The sequence below is a fragment of the Corvus hawaiiensis genome, chromosome 8, assembly GCF_020740725.1.
Source record: "Corvus hawaiiensis isolate bCorHaw1 chromosome 8, bCorHaw1.pri.cur, whole genome shotgun sequence".
Taxonomy (NCBI): domain Eukaryota; kingdom Metazoa; phylum Chordata; class Aves; order Passeriformes; family Corvidae; genus Corvus; species Corvus hawaiiensis.
The window spans coordinates 5,455,043-5,479,471 of NC_063220.1; the positions used below are offsets into that span (position 1 = coordinate 5,455,043).

The 24,429-nt window shown below is 40.8% G+C and overlaps 1 protein-coding gene across 2 annotated transcripts in view; it reads right to left on the reverse strand.

The window, feature by feature from the left end:
• PLPP4 (phospholipid phosphatase 4) overlaps window positions 1-23,659 on the reverse strand; it is a 49,192-nt gene extending 25,533 nt beyond the window's left edge. The window contains exons 1-3 of one of the 2 annotated variants that reach the window (XM_048311019.1): window positions 23,547-23,659; window positions 5,953-6,061; window positions 1,588-1,678 (exon numbers count right to left, since the gene is read on the reverse strand). In XM_048311019.1, the coding sequence (XP_048166976.1) occupies window positions 1,588-1,678; window positions 5,953-6,061; window positions 23,547-23,566 (220 nt within the window). In that variant the 5' untranslated portion in view covers window positions 23,567-23,659. Of the gene's footprint in view, window positions 1-1,587; window positions 1,679-5,952; window positions 6,062-22,942; window positions 23,084-23,546 lie in introns of those variants that run through there. The other variant, XM_048311018.1, reaches the window with a different exon arrangement.
• Window positions 23,660-24,429: the final 770 nt, after the last annotated feature.

The following is a 24,429-nucleotide window of genomic DNA, read 5'->3' on the forward strand; positions in this document are numbered from 1 at the left end:
ACACTATATGAAGGGCAAAGAATTTTCACATCCTTTCCCCCTTTTCTCTCTTCTATGTATCATGCTTAAAGAAATCCACCTTTCAGGGTACTCCCTGAACATTCTTTATGAACATTCTGTGGCAGATCTCAGCAAATCAACAAAGGCCCACCACACCTGATGAGCATTCACATCACCAGGTACTGAATCTTATTAGTGTACAGGGCACTTGAACATCAATAAGCCTCAAGAAGTTCCACGCTTATGGCACAAAGTGAACAGAACATCAAGGCTGGTGTTTCCTCAGTCTGGGTAGCAAGAGGAAGATTGGAGAAACTGGCAAGTTTTCTCCTGGACCTTGTAGAGGGAATCACAACAGAAGGCAAAACAGCAGGAAAAAAACAAAGAATGTCTTTTCTGATGGAGAAACTGACCCTAAGCTCCTTTCCTTCTTACACAACAGAAAGTGAGGCTCAGAACTGACTGTATGCATTTTATGAATGAAGAGTTTTTCGCACTGAATGGACTTGTCAGTAAAATATCACTCTAAGACATTCCAGAACTTACAACAAATGACTGGCAGCAGTCAAAACAAACTGAGGATCATTTCACACTTGTGTTAGAGCAACTGGAGAAAGAATAATCTATGGGAAGGCAGCCTTGTCTAAAAAAATGTTTCCAATTACCCAGTGCCATTTACATCCAATGCTAAGGCAAGGCTGAGTATTGCTTTGATTTTACTATGTAAGGGACAATAAATTAAAGTGTGAATTAGCCAGTAAAACAGAATTTCAGAATTATGCATATTTCAAACATAAGGCCAACAAAAACATTTGCAGTTCTTAGTGCTTCAAGGTATGCCTTGCCAGTGAAAGTGCTTTAATCAATGTTGGTCCCTGGCAATATCTATGTTAAAAGGATCTGGGCGTGTATCACTGTAAGATTTCAAGAGATAGGCACAGCCAAAATCGGCTGGAACAGCTTAAGATTTACCCTTCCCATTGTCCTCTGCTTCTCTGCTCAAATTTACTGCCTACAACTGTAATTAGACCTCACCCACAGCACAGCCGCTACTGCTCACAGTCCAGGTTTAAGTGCACATCTAATTCCATTGGCAGTTTAAGATGAAACAGCAGCTTCTAATTAGAAAAACTGAGCCAAGAGCACGGATTTTGCAATGGGTAGCAGTAAACTCCAGGAGAAGATCAGAGAAAACAATGAGGAGTCATTTCCTGCACTAAGCAGCTGAATCCCACAGGACTTTCCAGTCCAAGCCTTGATTTAGAATAGCTGCAAATATAAATAAGACATAAGTAAAAGATTGGGTGTGACAGAAAAATATACATGTGAACAGTCTCTCAGATGGACTTGTCTTTGCTGATCAAATTCCACCCTTGTGGGCTGAATTGTGGAATTAAGGCACAGAATTTGTACACCTAGAAGCACATATAAACCCAAAGGCTTGTGTGAGATGCCCTGAAACTGCACTGAAAACTGTTATAATGGACTGTAATGGAGACAGGTTTTCTTCAAGGCTTGGACTACACTTGGAACCAATCTCTGAGAGCTATCACACATTTTTCCACCTCGAAGTATGACATACATTACCTAAGAAAGCCTCCTTAATTTCGGTCTTGTCTGTTCGACGGATTATTTTCACCACAAAAATGACTGCTAGTGGCGTGAGGAACGAAATTGCCTGTGTGAGAGAGAGCAAATATCATGTGTGAGAACATCAACTCCTTCTCAGTCCAACTGATTAATAATTAGCTGCAGCCATTTCCATTTAAACCAAAAGGCTGAATGATCTTGATCAAACTCCTGACCTTAAGCAAAGTGGGATGATTTGTCTTTTGCAACTCCAGGGTGACGAGCACATTAATATTCCAATATAGCCCTCGGTTATAATTGATTTGCAATTGCCCAGAGCTGCATTTAAAATGTCAGCTTCTCCAATGAAAAAGTAACAGTCCATAAGGTCCACAAAATTCACACACTGATCCATATGGAATTTGTACATTTTTTCCACAGTGTGCGTTGCTGCAGAAGGCACCACACTCAGGCTGAGTGCTCAGTAAGACCCTACTCAACAGAAGAGACTGCAGCACCAACTTCCTGGCATTTTAAAATGCTCTTTATCTTATTTTTTGTTTTCTTTTCAACTGTCATGCTTGAATGCATTGGGAAGATTGTGTCTTTATGATTCTTTCATTTACAAGTGTTTGGATGTGGACCAAGCTGCTTTGTTTTGATCAAGCCCAGAAAAACAACAGCTGAGCATCTACAAGTTTAGTCACTGGTTAAACAGAACCTTATTCTGTAATTGTCAGTGCTGGAGGACAGGAATCCTCCTACAGGGAACCTGAAATGGCATCTCTGCCTCAGTGCACACTCAGTTTCCATGAACAGCACTTTTATTATCACAGAGCAATCTGGGCCATGATGATTCACCGGGAATGTCATCCAAAAGTCATCTTACTGCATGCAGTGCCCAGTCTGGCCTCTCAGGGCAGGTACTCATTGCTTTTCTCCAGAGACACACATCAGTTTGTCCCAAGCACAGCACCAGGGAGTTTCTCATTAAGAGCTTGCCATGGAAACTCTGATTCTGTTCTCAACCGGTCCTTCCCTCATCTCTTCTGTCTCAGACCTTCAGTTGCAGAGGTAAAAGGCAATTTACAGGCAAGGTAGTACATTTATGCCTCTTGCTGGTTCCAGTCTAAGTTAACCAATTCCTTTCTAGAACCTACAAACCTCTTCACAACCACATTTGGTCAAAAAATATCAGAGCCTTTCAAAAACATTTGTTCTCTTAAACAAAAGTGAAAATTACTGGTTGAGGTTTGGAGGGTTTTTTAAACAAGGCAAAAATTAAGCTGTAAATGGCACAAGGGGTGCCAGGTCTTAAGTAAGATTATGCTTTCTTTACTGAAGCTGAACTATGCATTAGTTCTTAAATAGCCCCACTGACACAAAAACCAGACCAGATATAATATGACAAAAGACACGACTCAATCTTCTTTTTATACCACAGATTAATCCCAGCCCTCACTTTATGATTTTAGAATATTTGAGTAGAAAACAGTATGAGAGTGCACTATGTTTGTTATTTTCCCTGTGCATCTTGTACCAGATTGCCCTCACCTGCATCTGCAAAATATTATCTAACTCAGTGAACCCTGCAGATTAAAACACAGTCTGGAGTCTGTTCCCCTTTTCTACATTTAGGAAGGCAGGGACCAAATTTTGTGCAAAAAGATGTGTTGTTTCCACTTCAAATCTCCCTCTAAATAGGTGTGAGATTCAAGTTTGGGTGCCAATGCCACGTTACTGCTCCAGAAATGTTCACTTGTCTCTATCCTCATCAACAGTTTCATTTCTGCTTTCAGAGAAAAGTGTGAAATAAAAAAAAAAAGCAAGTCCTAAAATCACTAGATTCATTCTTAAAAACAAGGATTGACACCAGGAAAAAAAAAAAGGAGAAGAAAAATATCTGCATTCCAGTACTGAAGAACATGTGGGAATATAGCCAAGGCTGACAGGCTGATAGTGGTGGTTTAATGGAGGCAGAAATCTTTTGAACAAGCAGGAGCAGCAGAAATTATCAACAAAGAATAGCATTCAAGTGGCAGCTTTTTCCAAACCACTTCCCCATCCATCTTCAGAAATCTGGTAAAACTGCAGATTTCATCATACTTCACAAGCATGTGAATTTTTGAGGGAGATGAAGAACTATTCATGTTTGTGGTATATTGCTGCTCCTTACACAAAAGCATTACCTGGAAGGTGCTTTTTATTCTGCAGCAAAATGCACACACAAAGAAATTTTGGCTTGTGACAGACTCCTTTTTATTTATTTTGAAAAGGTTCCTCTATGGCTCATATCTATACCAGATTTGGTGACATTCTAATGAGCAATACTCTCCTCAGATGCATCTCAGCAACATTTCCTTTTCCAGCAGTGAAATATTCCAGCATTGCCAGGCTTTTGTGAAACATGGACAAAATCTCTGTCATTTATTATTCATCCTGGCAAACCAGAGATGTGCTGAAGTTATAGGGACTCCCACACACTTCCATGCATCCAAGGGAAAGCTGGCAGTTACCTGCACTTTCCAAGACAAGGAATAGATAGAGATAGATCATTGATAGAGAGATAGAACCAGGCTCAGGTCTTGCCAGTATTTGCTACCCATGCAGGAGTCAGCTTTGTCTAATTTGGATGTTCATTCACAACATTTCCCTTGAATTCAAGTCTCTCATAGCAAATAAAATAATCCAGCAATTGATTAAGTCTCAGAGATTTCTTTCTGGTAAGCCATAGTCACGTGTTTCAATATCAGAGTACATCAGTGGCAACAAATTCTGTCCGTAATGAAAGCTTGTGATCAGTGCTAGAGTTGGATTTTTCTTCCTTTAAATTTAAAAAAATAAGAAAAGAATATAGAAATTACCAATGTTTCTTAATTTAAGAAGCTGTTCACTATTTAAAGTCTGAGCCAGAAAGAGAACACAGGCCATACAAATGTTACTGACACAGAATTGCCTGAAAGTTCCACCCACCACAAACTTTGCCAAAATCTGGGGCTCTGGGAACAGGGGAATATTATCATTATATCCCAGAATTGTGCTTCCCAGTGCCTTCTGCCTAGAGAACAAGAGCATGGACTAATGATTATCCCAACTGGTTTGAAAAATAGTTTCACCACTGCAGCAAAACCCTGTACAATGATTCAGCCTTGGTTCTTGAACTCTTCAGTTATAAACAGATCAGAGAAACCATGTAGCAAAGTAATGCTGAGCATAAGGAAAAATCACACAACTAAACTCAGTCTTTCCCAGCACAACAATTTAATGTTTGGCTTGGGGGTTATTTTGTTTGTTGTTTGATTTTTGGGTGTTTTTTTACACAGCTGTCTTCCACTTCAGGAAAAACATACATTTTCACCCATCCAGGATGAAAAAGTCCATAATAGGGCTGCTTCTTAATGCAATATAAACAAAATGTTTATTGTTTATAAGGGCAAATTTAAAAACCAGGCCTTCAGCCTCTGTCTTAGAAGGCTGGGATATATGGTTGCCTCATATGCAGGAGGCACCTTTAAGTTGTTCCTTAATTAAAATTTTTTCATAACTGAAGGGTTAAACCTTCATAAAAAAGCTGAATAGAAATTATATCACTGATTTTCGTCATCATCATTTTCATATCACTGAATTCAAGTTAGAAAAGCAAAACCCTGGCCTCACTTAAGACTCAGGAAAAGATGACTTTGAGGCAGCTGTGGAAAAGACTGAACTTCTACTTTTACAGCCTGAACTATACCCATAATTTCTCATCACTTCTGAGGTGGTCTGTCTTACTGCACTCTTATATACAGAGATTATTATGATTGGTAATCATTGCTAGTGAGGGTTATCAAAGCTACAAAGTTTGATAACCAAATTTAGCCATCCATTCTGCACATCCTGAGCAGGGAAGAGCCAGAAGAACAGTAACAGCAGGGCAGCTCTGTGATATATTCAGTGTTGGCAGAAGCTAAAACAAAGGTTTTGCCTTTGGGGAAAAAAAAAAGATTATTCAGAGTCAAGTATCTCAGTGCCTAACATGCCTAAAACAAATTGGATTTCAAAATTTAAGCACTTAACCTTATAAGAGCATGGCAAGGTTTTGTCAGGTCACCCAACCAGCTAATTGAAAAAGCTTCTCTACTCATTTCTCTCACATCCCTCTAAGCTAACACTGCTTTCATTCCTAAACTGAAAAATCAACATTCATAAATTCAGTCATCTGATAATGCTTCTTTTTAAAGACTTCCCGTAATTTGGTACATTTTGGACAACATTAGTTTGGAAAACAATTGCCTTTAGGATTAAAGGAACATCCTCTACTTGTGAAATATTTCCTACTGCTTATCAAATGACAGTACACTCAGCTGACAGCCATCAGATGACCCAGAGGCCTTTAGTACTTACAAACATGAGACGTGTAGGGATGTTGTCTGATTGCACCAAAGGATTTTTGTACAGCCAGATCTCCTCTGGCTGGATCACCCGCTGGAAAGGATCCAAAAATTCTGTAAAACTGCAAACAACAATCAAAGATACAAATTTTTCACAATGATGACCAAAAACACCCAGAAGAGTTCTGCTGATTTAGAAAGTCCCCCAAATTTGACATAGCCTGCATGAATTATCATTATTACTAAATTGCTACATTGCCATCCTACCTCACTGCATTTTAGTAATACAAACTTTATAAATACACCCTTCAGAAAATGTGTTTTAAAAGTCTACACTTTTAAAGCTGTTCTACAACTTTATAAAAGTTCCATGAACACTACTGTGGAGAATAAATTGTCTTTTTTTTTTCTTCTTTTTGTGGGAAAAGTGTGCAAATAATACCATGAGGTTAAATAAATCATGTAGTCATTTATTATCCATTTACAATCATGTAATGCAGTCTTTTACCCGGTAGAAATTATATAACAAATATAAAATATAAAATGTTTTTCAAATGTCAAGATTTTGAAGCATAACAGTTGCATTTGCAGGATCACAAAGCAAAAGAAAGAGAAAGAAGCAGCCCAGAAAATTTCTTCTACTGACAGAAAAGAGGTAATTTTAGAGAATATCTCCAAAAGAAACTTTCTCCTAAAAAAGATGGGCTGTCAAGCTTAAGAAGAATCTGAGTCTACCAGAAATGCCTCATTCTACCAAAACAATTTAAATTTCATTATTATGTCAATTAGCTCTCTTAAAAAGCAAATCAAAAACAAACCCCCAAACAAACTAAAATCCCCCATGGTTCTTATATAATAAGAAACTTATATATAGTTTCTTATATAATAAGAAACTAAAATACCCCCATGGTAATTAGGTTATTTTGAAATTAAGAGTATCAAAATAAAATGTTGAGGTTACATTGTCTATAGAAAATAATTTGTGTGGGTATCTTTTGTCATGCACTGAAAGCAAAAGCAGGAATTGTGATCCTTGACTGTAGTAGGAAGTTTCAAAAGCTTTTCTTGACTACCTAAATTGTCTCATTTCATTTAAACCATACTCCTTTTTCCACAGAGTCCTTCAGTGCTCTTTAACTTTTCTTGGCTCTGAATTAATATCAGACAACCTGGGAAGTTTGACCTTTGCTTTACATTGTTCATTTTAGCTCTGGTTTATTAGGACTTGAGGAATGGCTGTTGAGGAAAGACACAGGGACCAGTTTTCTGCAGATTGCTCTCACCTAATAAGCCCATGGAGCCAGAACTTGGAGATGTAGCAGCCCAAAGCTTTTTTTACTGTAAATTTTCCAAAGCCTAGGGCTTTAAACATCTCCAAACCCAGGTTTTATACCAGTAGCAGGCATGTCAAGTGACTTTGTAAAGAGAAAAAGCCCAAAGCAATTTGTAGAGCAGAGTAAAATTAAACCATACTCACATATGCAACCCTCCCCAGGGAAGACAAGCCCTCAAACCGAGCTAGGTCAGCTATTTCCTAAACAACAGCAAACTTCTTATCCTACTCATGGCACAGGGGTTGGAACCAGATGCTCTTGAAAGGCCTCTTCCAACCCAAACCAGTCTCTGACCCCCTTTAGCTGAGCACACTCAGACTCCCCCTCTAGACAGAACATTCAAAACAGCCCAACTGACCTCTTTCTCCTCTCCTTTCCTAAAGGAAAATAACAAAATTAAGGACCAGAAAAGGTCAAACACAGTCTTGTCACTTGTAACAATATTTATGTTTCCTATACTGGCCTACATGGACAACAAGATTATTCTGGAAGCTTAAGGAGTCTGGTTTTGCAAGGGGAATATTTACTGTTATGCTCAGCTTCTCCAAACCCAGAGTCTGAGACTGCTCTCCCAAGAAGGTGAACTTCAGAAGTGTCAAAACAATTTGTTTCAGTGTTTTCAAAATGAAACTTAAAGCTTTTTTGAGTTTAAAAGACAATGGCTTGTGCATGACATGAAAACAGGAAACAATTCTAAAGAAGAACAGTTCCAGGTAATGTATCACCCATATGAAAAATTCATTTTACAGTTTTCAACTAGAAAAATAAAGGTCAACTCCTAGACAATACAAGCAGGTTTGGTTCCAAGCTTCAACTAAAAGAAAGTCCTAAAGTGTATTATTTGAAGCATTTCTGGTAACTGCAGAGAGCAAGCAACACACAAACATTTGTGCTTCAAGGTGACCATGATATATCTGTGCACCAGTGCACTTTTGGAAAGTTTGTCACATTGGATCAGAAATTTAATTAAATTGATGTTAAGACATTTGACATTATGAACAAATGCCAGCAGATTTAAAGGTTTGGGGCTCTTCTTGATCTTTTGTTTCATGTCCCCTCGTGATGTAAGAAAGCTAAAATTATAGTTAAGTTTGAGAAATTAAAATAAAAAATCAAACTCATTTCTCACAGGAAACAAGCTATGACACCGCAGATACACACTGTCATAAGATTTAATTCCTTTAAAAACATAATAACACATGCTAAAGAGATGAAAATATAATAAATAACAAATAGTATCTGATTTCAGATGAGGACTGATTTTTTGATTAATACATACTCACCTGTACTCGTATTAAGAAAGAGTAATTTCAGCAAATCTATCAATGACTGTAATCATTATTATTTTATGCAACAGCAGCAGCTTTGTATCCACTATATATTAAATCTGATTATGTATTCATTTATTTCTTGGACTAGTGTTCTGATATCTTCCAAAAACAGTGTTCAAATTAAGTGCAACATAATGCAAAAAAAAAAAAAAAAAAAAAGTTTTCTGAAACTGGGCAAAATAATTTCAAAATCACTGTTGAAGGAGAAAAAACATAGCTGCAGAAGGCAGCAGATGTCTCTGTGAACAATACAGAAATAGAAAGTAAACAGTTAGAGGATAGTGACTGTAAAAAAAGAAATCACTTTCTTTTTTTTGTCTTCTGAAAGAGCTCAACTGCTAATTAAATTTTTATGCCAAGATTCATAAGAGAACAATTCTCTCCTTTTTTGAAGCATCACCAATGGGTGACTGGATATGAGATTTCACTAGCTGGAAGGCAATTCCCTTTGTACTGTATTAATCATGAGGACATACTGGTTTCTAAGCTGCCTAACACCTGGTGATTTACGTTCCTTTGTCCCAACCAAAAGTACAGCTTATCATTATTCATAAGTCAGCACAAGCTTGTTTAAAGGACTGGATGTTATTAGAAATGAATGCAGTCCTTGGATAAAGAAAACTGGTTTTGATCATTTTGTGTTATGGCCCAAAATACAACCTCAGTCCCCTGGCAGCAGGTGGGCAAAAAAGCTTCCTTTGTTTTAGTACAGAAAAATTTAGTCGTAGCTTTTTGGCCTTACATTTCCTTCATTTTTCCATATTCACCCAATGTTTTTAACTGCTTAGCAAGCAAGATTTCGAACACTTCAGCCTAATGATGTGAATTTAAGGCATAAAAGGTCTTCCATTAAATTCGAGAGCCTTTAACTGTGACTTTCAAGCAGCCCAAGGGAAACAGGAGCCCAAATTTCATTAAAAACATCGGTGAGCAACAGGTGCCCCAGTCCCTGGGGTTGCTTTGGCCATGCCAACACTGCTGCTTACAGCACCACACTGAGGAAAAAAGCTGCTCTTTTCTGAGGACATGAGCACTGCGAGGTACATTAACTTCATTTCCATTTCACAGCATGCAGCCCTTTAGCATCATTTTGTGCCAGCACCACATCACAGCCAGAGCCAGGTAACAGTGCACTAAAAGCAGCTTTGTGATGATATGGACTGAAAACTTGCAGTTATCCTTTTATGAAACCATTCACTGGTAGAGAACGAATCAAACAGAGCACAAATATCCTCACAGAGGTTTTGACCTGAGCTTCCACCGTGGTTTCCATCTCCCATAAGTCACAGCAGGATATTGTTTAGCACCTCACCTTATGGTTTCCATCACTACCTGGCCCTCAGCTGCACGAATCACACTGCAAGGTTTAAATTTGCTGCCTGCTCCTGAGCATCAACTAAAGGGTGGGTGGTTGGCAGGAGAGAGGGGAAATTGGGGGGTTTTGCCTTTTACTTTTTCTCTTGCAGACAAAGCTTTCCCCAAATACCAAGTGACAGTAACTGAGAGGACAGAGCAGTATACACATGGTTTGACAAAGCAGTAGGAGAGAATGATCATGAACTTGTGATTGTTCAAACCCAGACTTTCATCCCAGATACCTAATGAATGACCCTCCTCTTTTCTAAGCTTCATCTGTTGATAAGCAGATTTTATCCTCAAATAGGTCTCTCTGCAAGTCCCCATTGGGGCAAACAACAAAAAGATAGCAGATATTAATGAACTTCTCTTATAAATCACCTCTGAGGGTCTGTGAAGAAAAAAATTGGCTCTGACCACCATTCCCTGCCTGTAGAACTCTGTGTGAGCAGACCTTGCTGCCTCTCTCAAAAACACGTATTAACTGTGGTTGGGCTGTTGGAACTCCATTTTGGATGTTTTTACATGGATATTTCCCCTAGTATTCCCCAAACCGGGTATCAAATCTAGCAGTAAAAGCTCTTCTAGTGTACCTGCCATGTTAAATTGTGCCATCAGTTGTTCTGCAAGGTTGTGAGCGGTGTCAGTGGCTCTGAAGTTGGTAATAGTTGGCCTAATTACAGAATTGGCCTAATTGGGCAATTCGCAACTCAGTGAGAGATTCCCGCACCAGAGACTCACTGCCCCAACATTTTGGATGAAGAGCCATAAAGGAGAAAGAGCCATAAAGGAGAACACATCATTGGGCCCAACAGCTGTGGAGATAAGAAAATTGTATACTAAAAGACAGGATTTGCTTTAGGAGCTTCCCACAGGTGATCCAGGCTAAAAGAGAAGGAGCCCGGAGTTTGCATCATCTGGGTACATTGCATTGACCACTGTTTGTTCACATCACCTTGGCTCGCATTTGAATTCAAGACTTCAACCTCGCCTTTCTGAAACACACTAATAGTGGGGAAAGCATTCATGTCTTGTTATTTGATAAACCTGGAGAGAATAACTTATTCTCAGGCCATGAGAAAACCTAGCCGTGTTTACTGCCTACAGATAATATTATGGAAAAAACCCTCTAACTTCTTGGTGGTTATTTTACAAACTCCTGCAAAACCAGACAAAATCTGAAAAGCTTGAAATGGTCTGTGTCTGGCATGTAAAATTAACAAAACTGAAGCAGAGGGGATAGTGATGAAGGGAGATAAGAAGCAATGCCTGTGGTTTATCACCATTATTCTGCTCTCCGCAGAGTTGGAGCAGTTCAGACTCTGAAATGTTGCTGTCTGCATGTATCAGCATGATGAGATAGCTTTGTGTCAGCTCAGAGGTTAGCACGAGCAAAGAGGTCTGAGCCATTTAATATCTAAAGTAATTTGGGAAATCCACAGCTCCTCAGCCATCCAGAAGGGTTTCAAAAAATATGGCCAAGACTCAATTATGAATGACAAGAAAGGAAGAAGCTGGCATGAATTAAAAGTATAACTTCAATGATATAAACTCTGATAGAAAAAGAAACATCCCCTGTAGTTAAGGCACAACATTGGGTGTCAAGAGATTTGATGCTTCCTGACATGGTTTTACAAAGCAAGGTAGGGCAAACCATTGCAGTATCAGCATCAAAGTAACTCCTAATGCTGCAGCTTGTTTATGAACTGGACTGGTACCTACACGTGCCAAGCATGCACTGCTGACAAACACCCAGGTAGGAAAGCAACAGCTTCAACTCCTCTGAAGAAATCGAAACGAAAGAGTTAATTTAAAATATATATCAGAATTTATATTGCAATAGGTACTGAATGCAAAAGAGTGCCCATCGGAATAGGAGCTAATGTTTTATTGGTTCTTCATAGGCTTTTTTTAATATCATTTTTTAACTGCACTAAAACCAGCTAAGTACTGTACACTCACACTGACACAGAAGCACCAGCATCCATAAATTTTCTCTCTACCTTTTTAACAGCTAAAAACTTTTTATTTCCCAGTCCAATGCCATGCAGTGTATGCACCTACTATTTCTGATTAACCATGTATAACCCCGATATAGAGCTTTATTGGGACTGATAAAGACAAAGGGCAAGGGCAATGTTTTCAGGGGGTTTTATTTAATGCTACTGGCAAATAGAGGGCTGGGTCTTGAGGGTAGGTTTGGCTTCAGATGAGTCAGTACAACTTGATGGAAAATATTTCTGAATACTTTAAATTAGCTAGCAATTGCAGTGTGACATTTAATTAGCACATATGCCTCCATTAGCCCTTCAGACATATGAGAAATCATTTTGATTAAGTAAAGACTGAAAATAAATTCTGATGCAGTTTTAAAATACACACATATTACCACAGCTGTCATATTTCCTTGAAGTACTACAAAAGGAGAGTTTCTGGTATTTTTCTTCAGCCTTATTAATAGGTTTCCCAGATTTGCCTCACATATCCACTGATTTTACAGCTATATCTCAGGGTATAACTTCTCCCAAAGATGAATGGCCACCCTCTGTACTCTCCTCCTTGCGGCCAACACTGCACCCAGCAAGGAGGCAACAGCTGTGGAGCCTGGGATCAGTTAAAAGCACAGATCTCGAGCTAGAAACAATACAGATTCACAACAGGAGTCCTGCGGCTTATGAAATCACATATAAATGAGATATATACTTAGAATACCTAATATGAAAGAGCAAACCAACAATCTTTTCACAGTCCTGAAAAAGATAGAACAGCCTGGGGTGGAGTTTTAGAATCTAATGTGAGTTTTCTTCGCACTTAAATTACATTGTCACTGTTTTCTCAGTCTCTAGCATTTGAATTCTCTCTAAGTAAACTATTTCCTTCCTGTGACACAGAGGAAAGGGGAAGGATTATCTGAGCATGCATGAACAGCACAAGAACAAGGAGTTAGCACAGCCAGGCAGTTGTTCTTGAACATCTGAAATATTCCAAAAATTTCCAGCCCATGCATTCTCCTTGTTAGGGGCTGAGCCTTTGAAAGCAAGTAGAACTAAATATCACTGAGCATAATTATAGCCACTGTGATTCTAGAAAACTCCCATTCCATGGGAATAAAATGGGTTTCCAGACCTTAAATTACTTAATTATCTCTAATACAATCTTTTCACCATCATGTCTTCCTCACAGAAGTGGAATATTTGGAAATGAGAAAAGTGAAAGGAAGAAAGAGGGAACAGCTGGTCACGCTGCATTGCAGCTTTGATAAGAAGAGCAGGAGACAAGAGTGACTATACTGAACCGTAGAAAAAATCCCACTGCAAAATTAGTCCAAGTCATATACTTTGGCTTGTTTTTAATTTTTGCAACTTTGCTTGACCTAATATTGAAAGTGATCTTTGCAACTTTGCTTTCTGGTCAGCAGAATATAAAATAAACCATTCTGAAACAAAAACAACTTTGTTTTGGCATTTAGCTGCTCCTGGGGTGAAAGAGCCATTCGGTCCTTGTGATCCCTGCTCACATGGAACAGTGCTGCCCTTGGAAAACAAGGCAAGGAAGTCAGAGCTGCTGCTTATTGTGTCAAGGTGCAAGTCTTCAGGCCATCCAGAAAAGTAACAGAAATAATCAGCAGTAGTTTTACAGAAATAACCAATACCAGCCAAGTGAAAACCTATTAGCTTCTGGTTTCATTGCATTATCTCTCATTTTATTTACTAAAAAAATTTATTTATGGTATTAATTGTTGCCTCTATCCTCTGTTTTTATTAAATATACCCTATGATACCAGATATTTCACAAAAGCCATTTTAATGTGTGTTTGGGGAGGAGAAAGTAGAGGGAAATGAAATCATGAGTTCTGCTGCCATTAGAAGTGTCAAAGCTGGCAGCTGTACATTATCCTAAAGTGAAAAACTGAATTCATATTAAAGGCCTAAATTAACTAAGCACATGCCTGAATAATGAACCCAAACACACTACAGACAGTAAAAATTTTCCTCTTGATGTTTTTAATGCTTATTTTGATTACATCTCAAACTGCTTTCAGTCAAACAACCCTCAAAAGTTCCCTGCACAACTACACTGCTTCACAGCAATTTGATGGAGCTGAGTCTAGTAAAGTTCCTTTTTTTTTCACATCTGCATGTCACACAGTATTGATTATGTTTGGATCTGAAATGAAAGTTGGGGTAAACTCACAACCATGCCAAGTTTCTCTCTTAGTGACAAAGGTCCCCTTCTCAGTTATCTCTGTCCCTCCTTCATTCCTCCTCCTAATGATACTCCCAATAAAATCCAAGTGTATTAAAATCACTCAGTCCAAAAACAGTTCTGTGAGAACTACATGTTCCAGAGTCTTAGTAATGATTTAAAAAATAATAATAATAAGAGAAGAAGATATAGTAATGGGGAATAGGAGCATCACTTTTTGCCTTTTGTAGCACTCACTGAGGTCCAATAGCAATCGTTACCTTCCTGCAAAGCACCTTGGACACAGATGAGCACAATTATTAATGGCCTCTCTGTGGGCTGTGAGAGTACAGACAGGCCATTAGATCTGTTCTCCCATTAGTGAGAATTGGCAGCTAATGAAAATATAACGCTTTATATCGGGTGACACTCCCCTCTGTTGTTCTCCATTTGCAAGGCTCCACAACACTTGGCAGGGAGCCACAAACTCTTCAGAGCTGAAACATTTCTGAGCTAGCATTTTCACCTCCATTATACAGGCTAAAGGAGTAGTAAAACTTCTCACCCAGTCCAGGCTAAAACGTTAGATTGCAGAGTAAAACATTTCACCTAATCTAGGTTTTCAGTTTTCCCACAGTCTGGTTAATGCAGAATATTTAGCACACAAACTTTGGCAGGGCACTGCCCTGCAGAAGGGACCATCAGCTTCTGTTCAGTGATTGCTGAAGTACTCTCCACGTAATTTCAAATTGGTACCACTGTTCCCTTTCCTGCATATCAAGATGAGTCAAAAAACTCTTGCAAGAAATTTCACTTCAAACTTTTACCCACACACTGGGACACTCTCAGGAATATCAGTCCACTGAGTTGATTTGTGCCAGCTTACAGGACCACCCAGTCTGCCTCCTCACAGCAAAGCAAAATTTGATGTAAAATACTCCTAAAACACTTGAGTGCAACTTGCATTTCAAAACTTTCATTAGTGGAGGCTCTACCTGTCCTCGGGCAGTCTATCACAGTGTTCTAAGTCCTTTCAATTAGAATATATTTCCCACACTCAACCTTAGTTTCCCTTGCTACAAATTTAAAAATCTTTCCTGTCTAATTCCCGGAGGATGTGAAGAGCAGCTTGTTGTCTTCATACATCTCAAAGGAGCTGCTGACCTGTGAAGATCACTGCCACATCTCCTCAGATTTCCAGATTAAACAGCTCAATTATTTCTACCTTTTCCAGGAAAAAAGAAAACAAAAGATGTTTTCTACACCTCTCTTAAAATCTTCCTCACTCCTCCTCTCAACTCTCTGGAATGCGCCTGAATAATTTATCTCAATCAGCCACTTACTATGAAAACACCAGTTGTAAACGCTGTTACCCACCCTACAGTAAAACAATTTCCACTGACTGCATTCATATGCAATTTTAATTAAAAATTTGTATTAATTAAATTGGTGTTTAATAAAAAGTGGTATTTTAACAAGCAAAATATTTAACCATATAGATAGTAAAACTAGAAGTGTTTTGTAATACAGAGAAACAAACAAATACAATACACAGTGACAGTAGCAATCTGATTTAAAATGAAGAAACATTTCCAGTCTCATTTTCTACAGAATCATATCAATCAATCAATCAATCAATCACAGTTTCTTGCATAGCAATGACCTCTGGTCCAACGATGACAAATCTAACATTTAAAAGCAAAGGAAAAATGTGAATGGAAGGTACTTTAAAACCCATATAGTCACGAAAATCTTAGTTCAAGTACTACAGCTGACGACAACTTTCTGTCTTCCATGCAGAAAACGCAATTGGATCTACTGTAAAGCAGCTGTTCTGATCCAGAAATGAGTGAAGCTTTCCCCAACCATCCCAGCCTAAGTCCCTGTTGCTCATTAGTGGATCACAACCAATACTTTAATTAGGGATGTGAGTGCTGCCTTTAGCTTTCTGTCCTTGTCCGGTAATCCTTGCCAATACAGATGCAGCACTCAGGCATCCCCTGTTCGGTACCAGCACAGTCCTTACTACACAAAAAAGTTACAAGACACACTAAACATTACCCTTAATTCATTTTTAGCATCAATAATTCTGCCAGCTATTTCCAAGTACCGACTTTTCAAAGTCACTGACAGATTGGGAGACCATAAAGATCTTGATTTACTGCGCCAGATATGAGTACATTCTCAGCAGTAAGGCTGTAATTTTTGTTAAATTCTTTCCCATAAGAATCACAGTTAGTTGTGCCTGATCTTGACTGTGCTTAGATCAAAGTATAAGAATCAATTTATTAAAGAAAAATTTTTCCCCCAGGAACCCTATCAGTCTTAGTAGCATTCTCACTATGAAACATCCTCAATCAGGCTAGAAGCAAATAAACACAAAGTGCCAAAGTCTGTGAGTAAATGGGATTCAACAAGATTCAACAAGACACACAAAGTCACCATTTACTCCTCAAAAAATCTGGAGCAGATGCTTTGGCATTTACAATAATGTCCTCTCTTAGCATGTGTTCAGCTGTGAGTTTAGCCATGGAGATCAACTGTAAATCCTATCTTATTAGCAGGACAATTAGAACTCCTGGCATTAAATCCCCTTCCCTCTTCCCATCCTTTCAGCTCCTCTTTCCCCCAGACTCAGGGAAGACAAATGAAATAACTCAGTTCCACAAACTGTATTGATACAACTGTCTGTAGAAACAGTCTGTCTCACGCACAGACCAGAGTCTGCCCAAAAAGACAGGTAGGCACAGCTTCTCCTGGATGACTGTTATCAAAGTCAGTAAAATCCAACCCTATTTCAATAAATATAATACAAAAACAACAGAATCTCAAGCTTCAACTAAGTGAAACACCAAGTAGCTGAACACCAGCATGACACTGAGTGGATGCTGCTTCATCACTCCTCTCCCTTCTCAGCTGGATGGGGGAGAGAAAATACATTGAAAGGACCCTGGGTCAAGATAAGAACAGGGGGGGATCACCTAACAGTTACTGTCATGGGCAAAACAGACTTGACTGAGGGAAACTAGTCTAATCACACTAGAAAAATGAGAAAATCTAACCCTTAAAACAGCTTTCCCCCACCTCTCCCTTCTCCCCAGGCTTAACTTTGATTTTTTCTCCCTCCTCCCCTCAAGTGGTACAGGAAGATGGGGCCCCCTCGCTGCCAAACCCTGGCCATAAAACCCAGTACAGTACCAAGTGTCCCTGTGAGCTCCCTGGTCATTCATACCCATCAGGACAGGCACACGGTCATCTTGTTGTGTGCTTCATGTGATGCCAGGTAGAATTGGTATTTAGGTATTTATTTTGTTTTCACAGTAACCTGTCAAGGACACAGTGCCAAGCAAAATTAAAATTCAGGTTACTTTGTGGTGTATCAGGGAGTGACAGGAGCTCCATGTCATTCTAGCTCTCCCGTTACTTCAAAGGTGTGACCCACTCTGCTGAGCACTGGAACAAGTCTGTTGCTCAATATGCAACCTTTGATATGTGTTCTCAGATCCTAAGCACCAGAGAGGCTCTTTTCTACAGCAGGTCTTTCCCTTAACTCTTCCTTAACCCTACTCAGGGAATTAGACTTCAACCTGCACCACAAAACGAAACCTTTCCCTCACTTTAATAATGTGTAAATTATGGCTTACAATAATGCACCTATTATTAAACAGGTCAGCAAACACGTTGATGTTCTCATTTCTTTTTATCACTACTATTTGTGAAACACTGAAAAAGCTCCAAGAATGTTCAGTGAACCCGTTGGCTGCCTCACGACAAAGAATTTACCAATTAACTGAAGGAAGGGTGAGAAAAAGGAGGATTGCCCTTGTTTTCTTGATGAGAAATTGGGGTACACAGGAATGAAGTCCAAGACTCTTAGGATCAAAAGCCAAAAATCAGGTTCCAAACAGCCAGAATTACGGGATATCCAAATCAAGAACAGAGGACACAAAGCCACTAGGAAGTGGCCAAATACCTACTTTGAAAATTCAACTAGAGAGCCAAGGCTTAAAAGGTGCTTTGAATTCTTGGTCCAACTGATTTGTGTAAATTCACAGCATTTGAGCCAGAGTGAGAAAATAAATCTTAATGTCTCAGTCTGGTGATTTCTTCTCGATACCATCTTGCCCTTGTTACCTACACAGCTCTGACTGCTCACAATTCTCAGCTCAGCCTGTCCTCCAAAAATCCTGTCCATATGAGAGAGAAAAGGCAAACACAATCCGGGGGAAGAGCAAAACAAAAGTGCAGCATTGTAGAATTTCCTCGGGTAATTGATTTTCTCCCTGTGTTAACAAGACAATACACAGTATCATTTATAAAGGCAACATATGCAGGATATCCAGCAGACAACATCCCCTGACAAAGAAAGCTACTTGAAAGAGCTTTCCACGTCAAATTATTTCATGCATATTCATAACTCGATTAAAATATTAATAATGTAAACTTGTAAGGAACACAACAGGCACAGAAACAGCTTTTATTTACTTACACCAGAAACTGAACATGGCACACACACAAGAGATGTCAGCATTAGTCAATGCTGCAAACTCACACGTGTGCAATATATATCTGTATATTAGCCTGCAGATAAACATTTATTCCTCAGGGAGGCTGCTAATGAGGCTGTGCTCTGGGGAAGATATCCAATTACTCCAAACGACATTTATATTTTAATCACATCACGTGCACTGAAGAGCTCGAGGTTTGATGAAGCAATCCTTGAAAGACGTTGTCTTTTCATTCAATTAGCTCTCTATAAACATCAGTGATATACTTTTGACAAGTCATTGGGCTAAATATACTATAACACACACAAATCCTCTCTTCCTGCCAAGAGGCAGTGGTGTGGTCTTCCAAAACTTCTGAAACAGGTGCAAAAAGTTTTCCCTTAAAAGACACCTGAAACAGAACTAAGAAATAAAGAAATCTCTCAGGCTCATTCTGAGCTACCCCTCAGTGAATTCTTTTTAGGAGAGATGAAAAACTTTGTTTTAAAGGCATCAGTCCTCTGTAAAACTATCAGACTTGCTCACAAATCCCCTTATAATTGGCTTATCTGAATAAAAACAAGTCAGTCAAAACAATTTGCTTTCTTCAAATGCCACTGTACAGACGGAGATGAAAGTCTGGCCACTTTTAACACGTTTTAGCAATAATCAGGCATTTTAAGATGCTCCAAGTCAGAGAAATGAGTACAAAAATGAAGAAAGACATACAAAACCCTAATTTAATCATTCTTCAATTTAGCATTGGATTTTTTCTGCAAACAGAGTACATCCTCATGGCTGTTATATTAAACAATAGACCGTTTCCTCTTCTGAGAGTTACATGAAAAACCTCACTTTAAAACTCAGTTCTGTACTCACAAATATTTCTTAATAAGTAAAAACCTAAACAAAAATATGAAGTGAGAATTGATTAAAGGCAAGATTTGATTGGACAATATTTGAAACTACATAATGTAATAGTCAAAGCATGAGAATTTTCTTCACCTTGGAAGTAACAAAAAGCCCGTGTTCAATCAGATCAGTTCAGCCCAGTCAAAAGGTGCAAAGATACGTATTTTGAAAACTATAAATTAATTTGTTAATTAAAGGAACTGGGAAAAACTGTGAGGCAGGACAGAAATATCACTATCCTTGCAGTTTGTAACTTGCAACTTGAGAGCTGTTTTGCTGAAGGTACTCAAAGAATACCTATTTAACTTTGCAGTAAAGTGTGCATTAAGTATATTTTTTACTGCAAACACTTGTTCTTGGGTTTTGACTCTTTGTTGTTTGGGGTTTGGGGTTTTTTTAACTCCTGCTTCTCAATTTCAGGTAGACACAGTCCTTCTAATAAATCTCTTCTAACTAATCCCTCCTTCAATACTACTAAATCCTGAGGGTTAAAACGCTCTTTAGCACAGGTCTCTGTAAATGGAGAGAAGCTTGGGTTGCTAAATTTCAATACCTAATCTGGTCTTTAATTGCTAAGTGAGCTCTCAGCAATTGCCAAGAACACAACACTTAGAACTGAGTCAGTTGTTATCATTATCCTCCCTAAATGGCTGTTGAATTCAACCAAATCAATACTCAACCATAAAAAATGTGCACTGCTTCTAAGGGTGCCCATTTGCAGGATAGAACAGATCTTATATAACAAGTATAGGTTTCTGCCTTTGATGGAATGACTGACGTTGATAATTATGGCAACTGGAGGAAAAAAAAACATTGTCAGTCTTAAACATAGAAAACATGGTTGTTCTTGCTGTAAAATAGATTCAGATTGGCAATACATTCAATTTCAGCAATCATCAACAGCAGTTTTCACACCTCCATTTTTATGAAATGACATTTATTACCAAGCAAAGCTCCAACGTGGAATATGCACCTTTTTCTTTTGCATTCCATGGTACAAAATGTGCCAGATTATTGCTGTGAGTGATATGAACTGTTAGGATGAAGCTCAAAGACATCTGGGAGGCACAGATGGTTCAGGACTCTCAAATAGCTGTGGAACCATTACCTTCAAGGTCAGGCTTCTGACACTACAAGAGTTGGTAATGACCCAAAGCCATCAAGACCTTTACAGAAAGAACCCCTTCTCTTCTGTCCAGTTCCTCTTGTCCTGGCACTCACAACAGAGATGAGCTCAGACCCAACCTTAACTCATTTCTGTTAATGGCATTCCTTTCCAAGGGAGGTGGAACCTGTTCAGCCTTTTCATTCCTAGAAATCGCTTCTAATTCTAGAAATTAGAGCTCAAGTTGCTGCTGCCCGGATTCCTCTCCCAGGGCTTCCAAATAAACCAGTGAAAGTTCATTCCTGAAAAGATATTCCACTGAACTCAGTGCTCCATAAAAATCCTTGCACTGGCTGTCTAAAAAACCACAGGAAACAGAGTGTTTAAACCTCTGCAACATAGAAGTTTCAAAATGTGATTGCCGATTTAGGAAACTGAGAGAACTATTGAATACTGTTGCAATAACAAAAGATTACTTTGGTGCTAAGATTATCTGAATATAAAAGCTCTTCTTTTGGTCTACCTAGGGACTGTATTCTTGCAACCATTACAAGCAAATAAAATGCAGTTCTTCATGAAACTAAACACCAACCTGAATTTGGAACACTACCGTGCCCAGTACTTTCAGATGTCAATGAATGCTCTGAATGACCTACTGAAATATCAGAATTATTCCCCAGAGTCCCAACGGGGCAGGAGCTGAGCTACATGAAAATATGAGAAGTTCTTCCATAGGCGTTTGCCGTTATGGTGACTCCACCAAGAGCTTTACTGTTAGCTACCCCTCCTCAGTGGATTTTGGAACCATGCAAAGAGCAGAGAAAATTATGGAATCGTTTAGAGAGGAAATAAAGGCAGAAGAGATGCACAACCAAGAAATGACTGATTCTGATGGGTCATGATTTACACATCATAGTAATAAACTACATGAAGAGATCTCTTACAGGGGTGGTGTAGGTGATGAATTACACACACAATCATAAGGAAGGGAAAGGTTCTGATGTAGCATCAGCTTCTGAGGTCTTTGCTCACCCTGTAGCTCCATGTATTCCAGAAAGGAGTTCTGTTGACAGGAACAGGTCTACTTTCAAAGCGAGATGCAACTGAACTGACAGATTTCAAAGGTACCTCACAGGGTTTTTTTGCAAATCAAAAGATTTGCATCAATATTCAAGAGAAATGAGCGCTGAGGAAAGAATCAAACACCAGAAAATTGTACAAGTTATTAATTAACCATGAGAGGTACAGAAAGGACTCATCAAAGCATTCAGTTTCAGCAGCTCTAAGTCACTATCACAGCTTAACAGATGTCCTATACTGCCTGCACCTGTGACCAACAGCATCCATCCTCAGGAAAACAAACGAGCAAACAGCAAAATCTGATCCCATTTCTGTGATGCTCCTGAGAGATCACAAAGGCTGAGAACACTCATCTTTAAACATTAAGCAATGGAAATGCAAACTTATATAGAGTGGAACTTTTCATTGCTCAAATGTATTCAGACCACAAACTGCCTGAAAGAAAGAAATGAATACAGCACTGAGAAGAAAGGGCTGAAATACACAAAGCAAAAAAAATGCATAACTGCTTTCTCCTAAAAAAAGGCAAAGAGAAAGAACGTTCCTGCAGCGATAGCTGCACATCTTTCAACAACCAGATTTTCATTGCTTTCCTCCCTGCCCAACAGCGTGCGGAGAAGCTTCCCAAACCCGCTCTCACACGTTCCACCTCACGTTGAGCCGGCGGTCCTCGCTCAGCTCCAGCACCCGCGCTGCAGCTCCCCGGCCCGGGGCTCCCGCTGCTGCCAGAACCAGCTGTTGAGGCGCATTCACAGCCCCGGCAGGTGAGACTTCACCCCACAAACTACAGCCGGCCCAACGAAACCACCAGCACCTGTGAGGTTGCATTGTTTTGGCTGGTCGCTTTTTGCACACTTCTCTCACAAACAGCAGCTTCTCCGAGAAAAAATTCCCCTCAGCTCTTCGACAAAACCCCGGGGATGGGAGAGCCCCTGCAACGACTCAACGCGGGGAAATATTCTACCCCTGAGCATCCCGAAGAGGGGACCGGCGGCAGCTGCCGCTCGCTCGGGCATCCCGAGGGGGCTGCCCCGGCGGGGTCCCCTGACCGCCGGAGCCCACGGGGCGAGCTCAGCATCTCCATCCCGCACCTCCATCCCGCACCTTTCCCCCGCACTCCCCGGCCCGGTGCGAGAGGCACTCGGCTGCCAGCGGAGCAAAGTTGCCGCGGTGCCGCTGGTGCCTTTGGCTGCCGCTGCCCGGCGCTACTCACACGAAGACCCCGAAGAGCAGCACCCGTATGCCGATCTCGATCGCCAGCTCCCGCATGGTGGGTCCCGGCGCTCCCGCAGCCCCGCGGCGCCGCCTCTCATGCCCGAGGGCAGCGGGGCCGCCTCACGCCGCCCGCCCGCAGCCCGCCCCGCAGCGCCGGGGCCCCGAGCAGAGCCCGGCCGGGCGCAGCCCCGGCCCCGCCATCCCTCGGCCGCCGCGGCTGCCGCGCTGTGCGGGGTGCGGCGCTGGCGCGGCGGAGCCGAGCGCCGGGGGAGGGTCCCGGTGACTAACGCGGTGTCCCCGCTCGGGGGAGGGTCCCGGTGACTAACGCGGTGTCCCCGCTCGGGGGCCGGGGATCCTGGGGATTTCCCCTCCCCGCCTCCCCGCCCGCCCCCGCGGCGCTGCCGAGCGGAGCCGCAGCCGGAGCCGGAGCCGGAGCCGGAGCCGGAGCCGGAGCCGGGGCTGTCCCGCCCGCCCCTCGGGGCCGCCCTACGCCGCCGGCCGGGTCCCGCCGGCACCGGGTTCCTGTCCCCGCCTAACGCGGGGAAGGGGCGCGATGAGAGCGCTTTTTCTGCCCCGTTTAACGCAGCGCTCCCCATCCTTCCCTGGAGGGCCATGAACCCATCGGTGCGAGAGGCTGACATCCCAGGGCACCGCCGCCACACGCTGGATTTCAGCTCCGACCCTGGGCTGGCGTTCCGGTGTTCATCTCTGGCTCGTAATGATGCCCCGCGCTTCAAAAAGATGGAGGAAAAAAAAAAAAAAAATTAATGTGGCCAGCGGGAGGGAGCATCACCGCACAGAGATAGCATCGGGTCTTCGTACAGGCTTAGACTGCCGGCCCGTTGTGCAAAGGGCAATCACGCACCAGACCACCCTGCTGGCGCTGAGCTTGGCCCGTTTGCTTTATCTTTGCATAAAGGATTAACAGCGTTTGAACACCTTCTACGGGATGTATTTATATAATGGGCTTTTCACCTGCTTACACGTCCGTGCCATTTCAAACCGTGCTCCTCATTGTTAATGCAGAGAACCCAGTGTGTCACTACATTGTCCCTTGGTCACATTCTGCCCAAGATGTGATATTATAGTGTAAACATGTCATTAATTCAGTGTCTGATCATTCCCAGAGGTGGATTTAGCTAAACATGCAGAGGTTGTAGTTATAATGGGACCCCAAATTGATGCGATGGAAGAAAGGCAGCAAAACAACCAGTGACTTGGTTTACTCCTTTGATTCCTCCAATCCATTCACCATGCCTCTCAATGGCATTCTCTGAGCTACCCTAGACTACCTTTGCACAGAGTTCATTTAACTTCTGCGTGGAGAGACTCCTGAACATCTTTAGCGTAAGAGAGTTTCAGCCTTAAGTCATGAATTGCAGCAAACTAATTTACATTAAATGTATTTAATTATCTGCTTTCTTGGGGCCTTTGATGGGGCATGTCCTTCAGGAAAGTGTTCATAGCTATTAATACTGCACACAG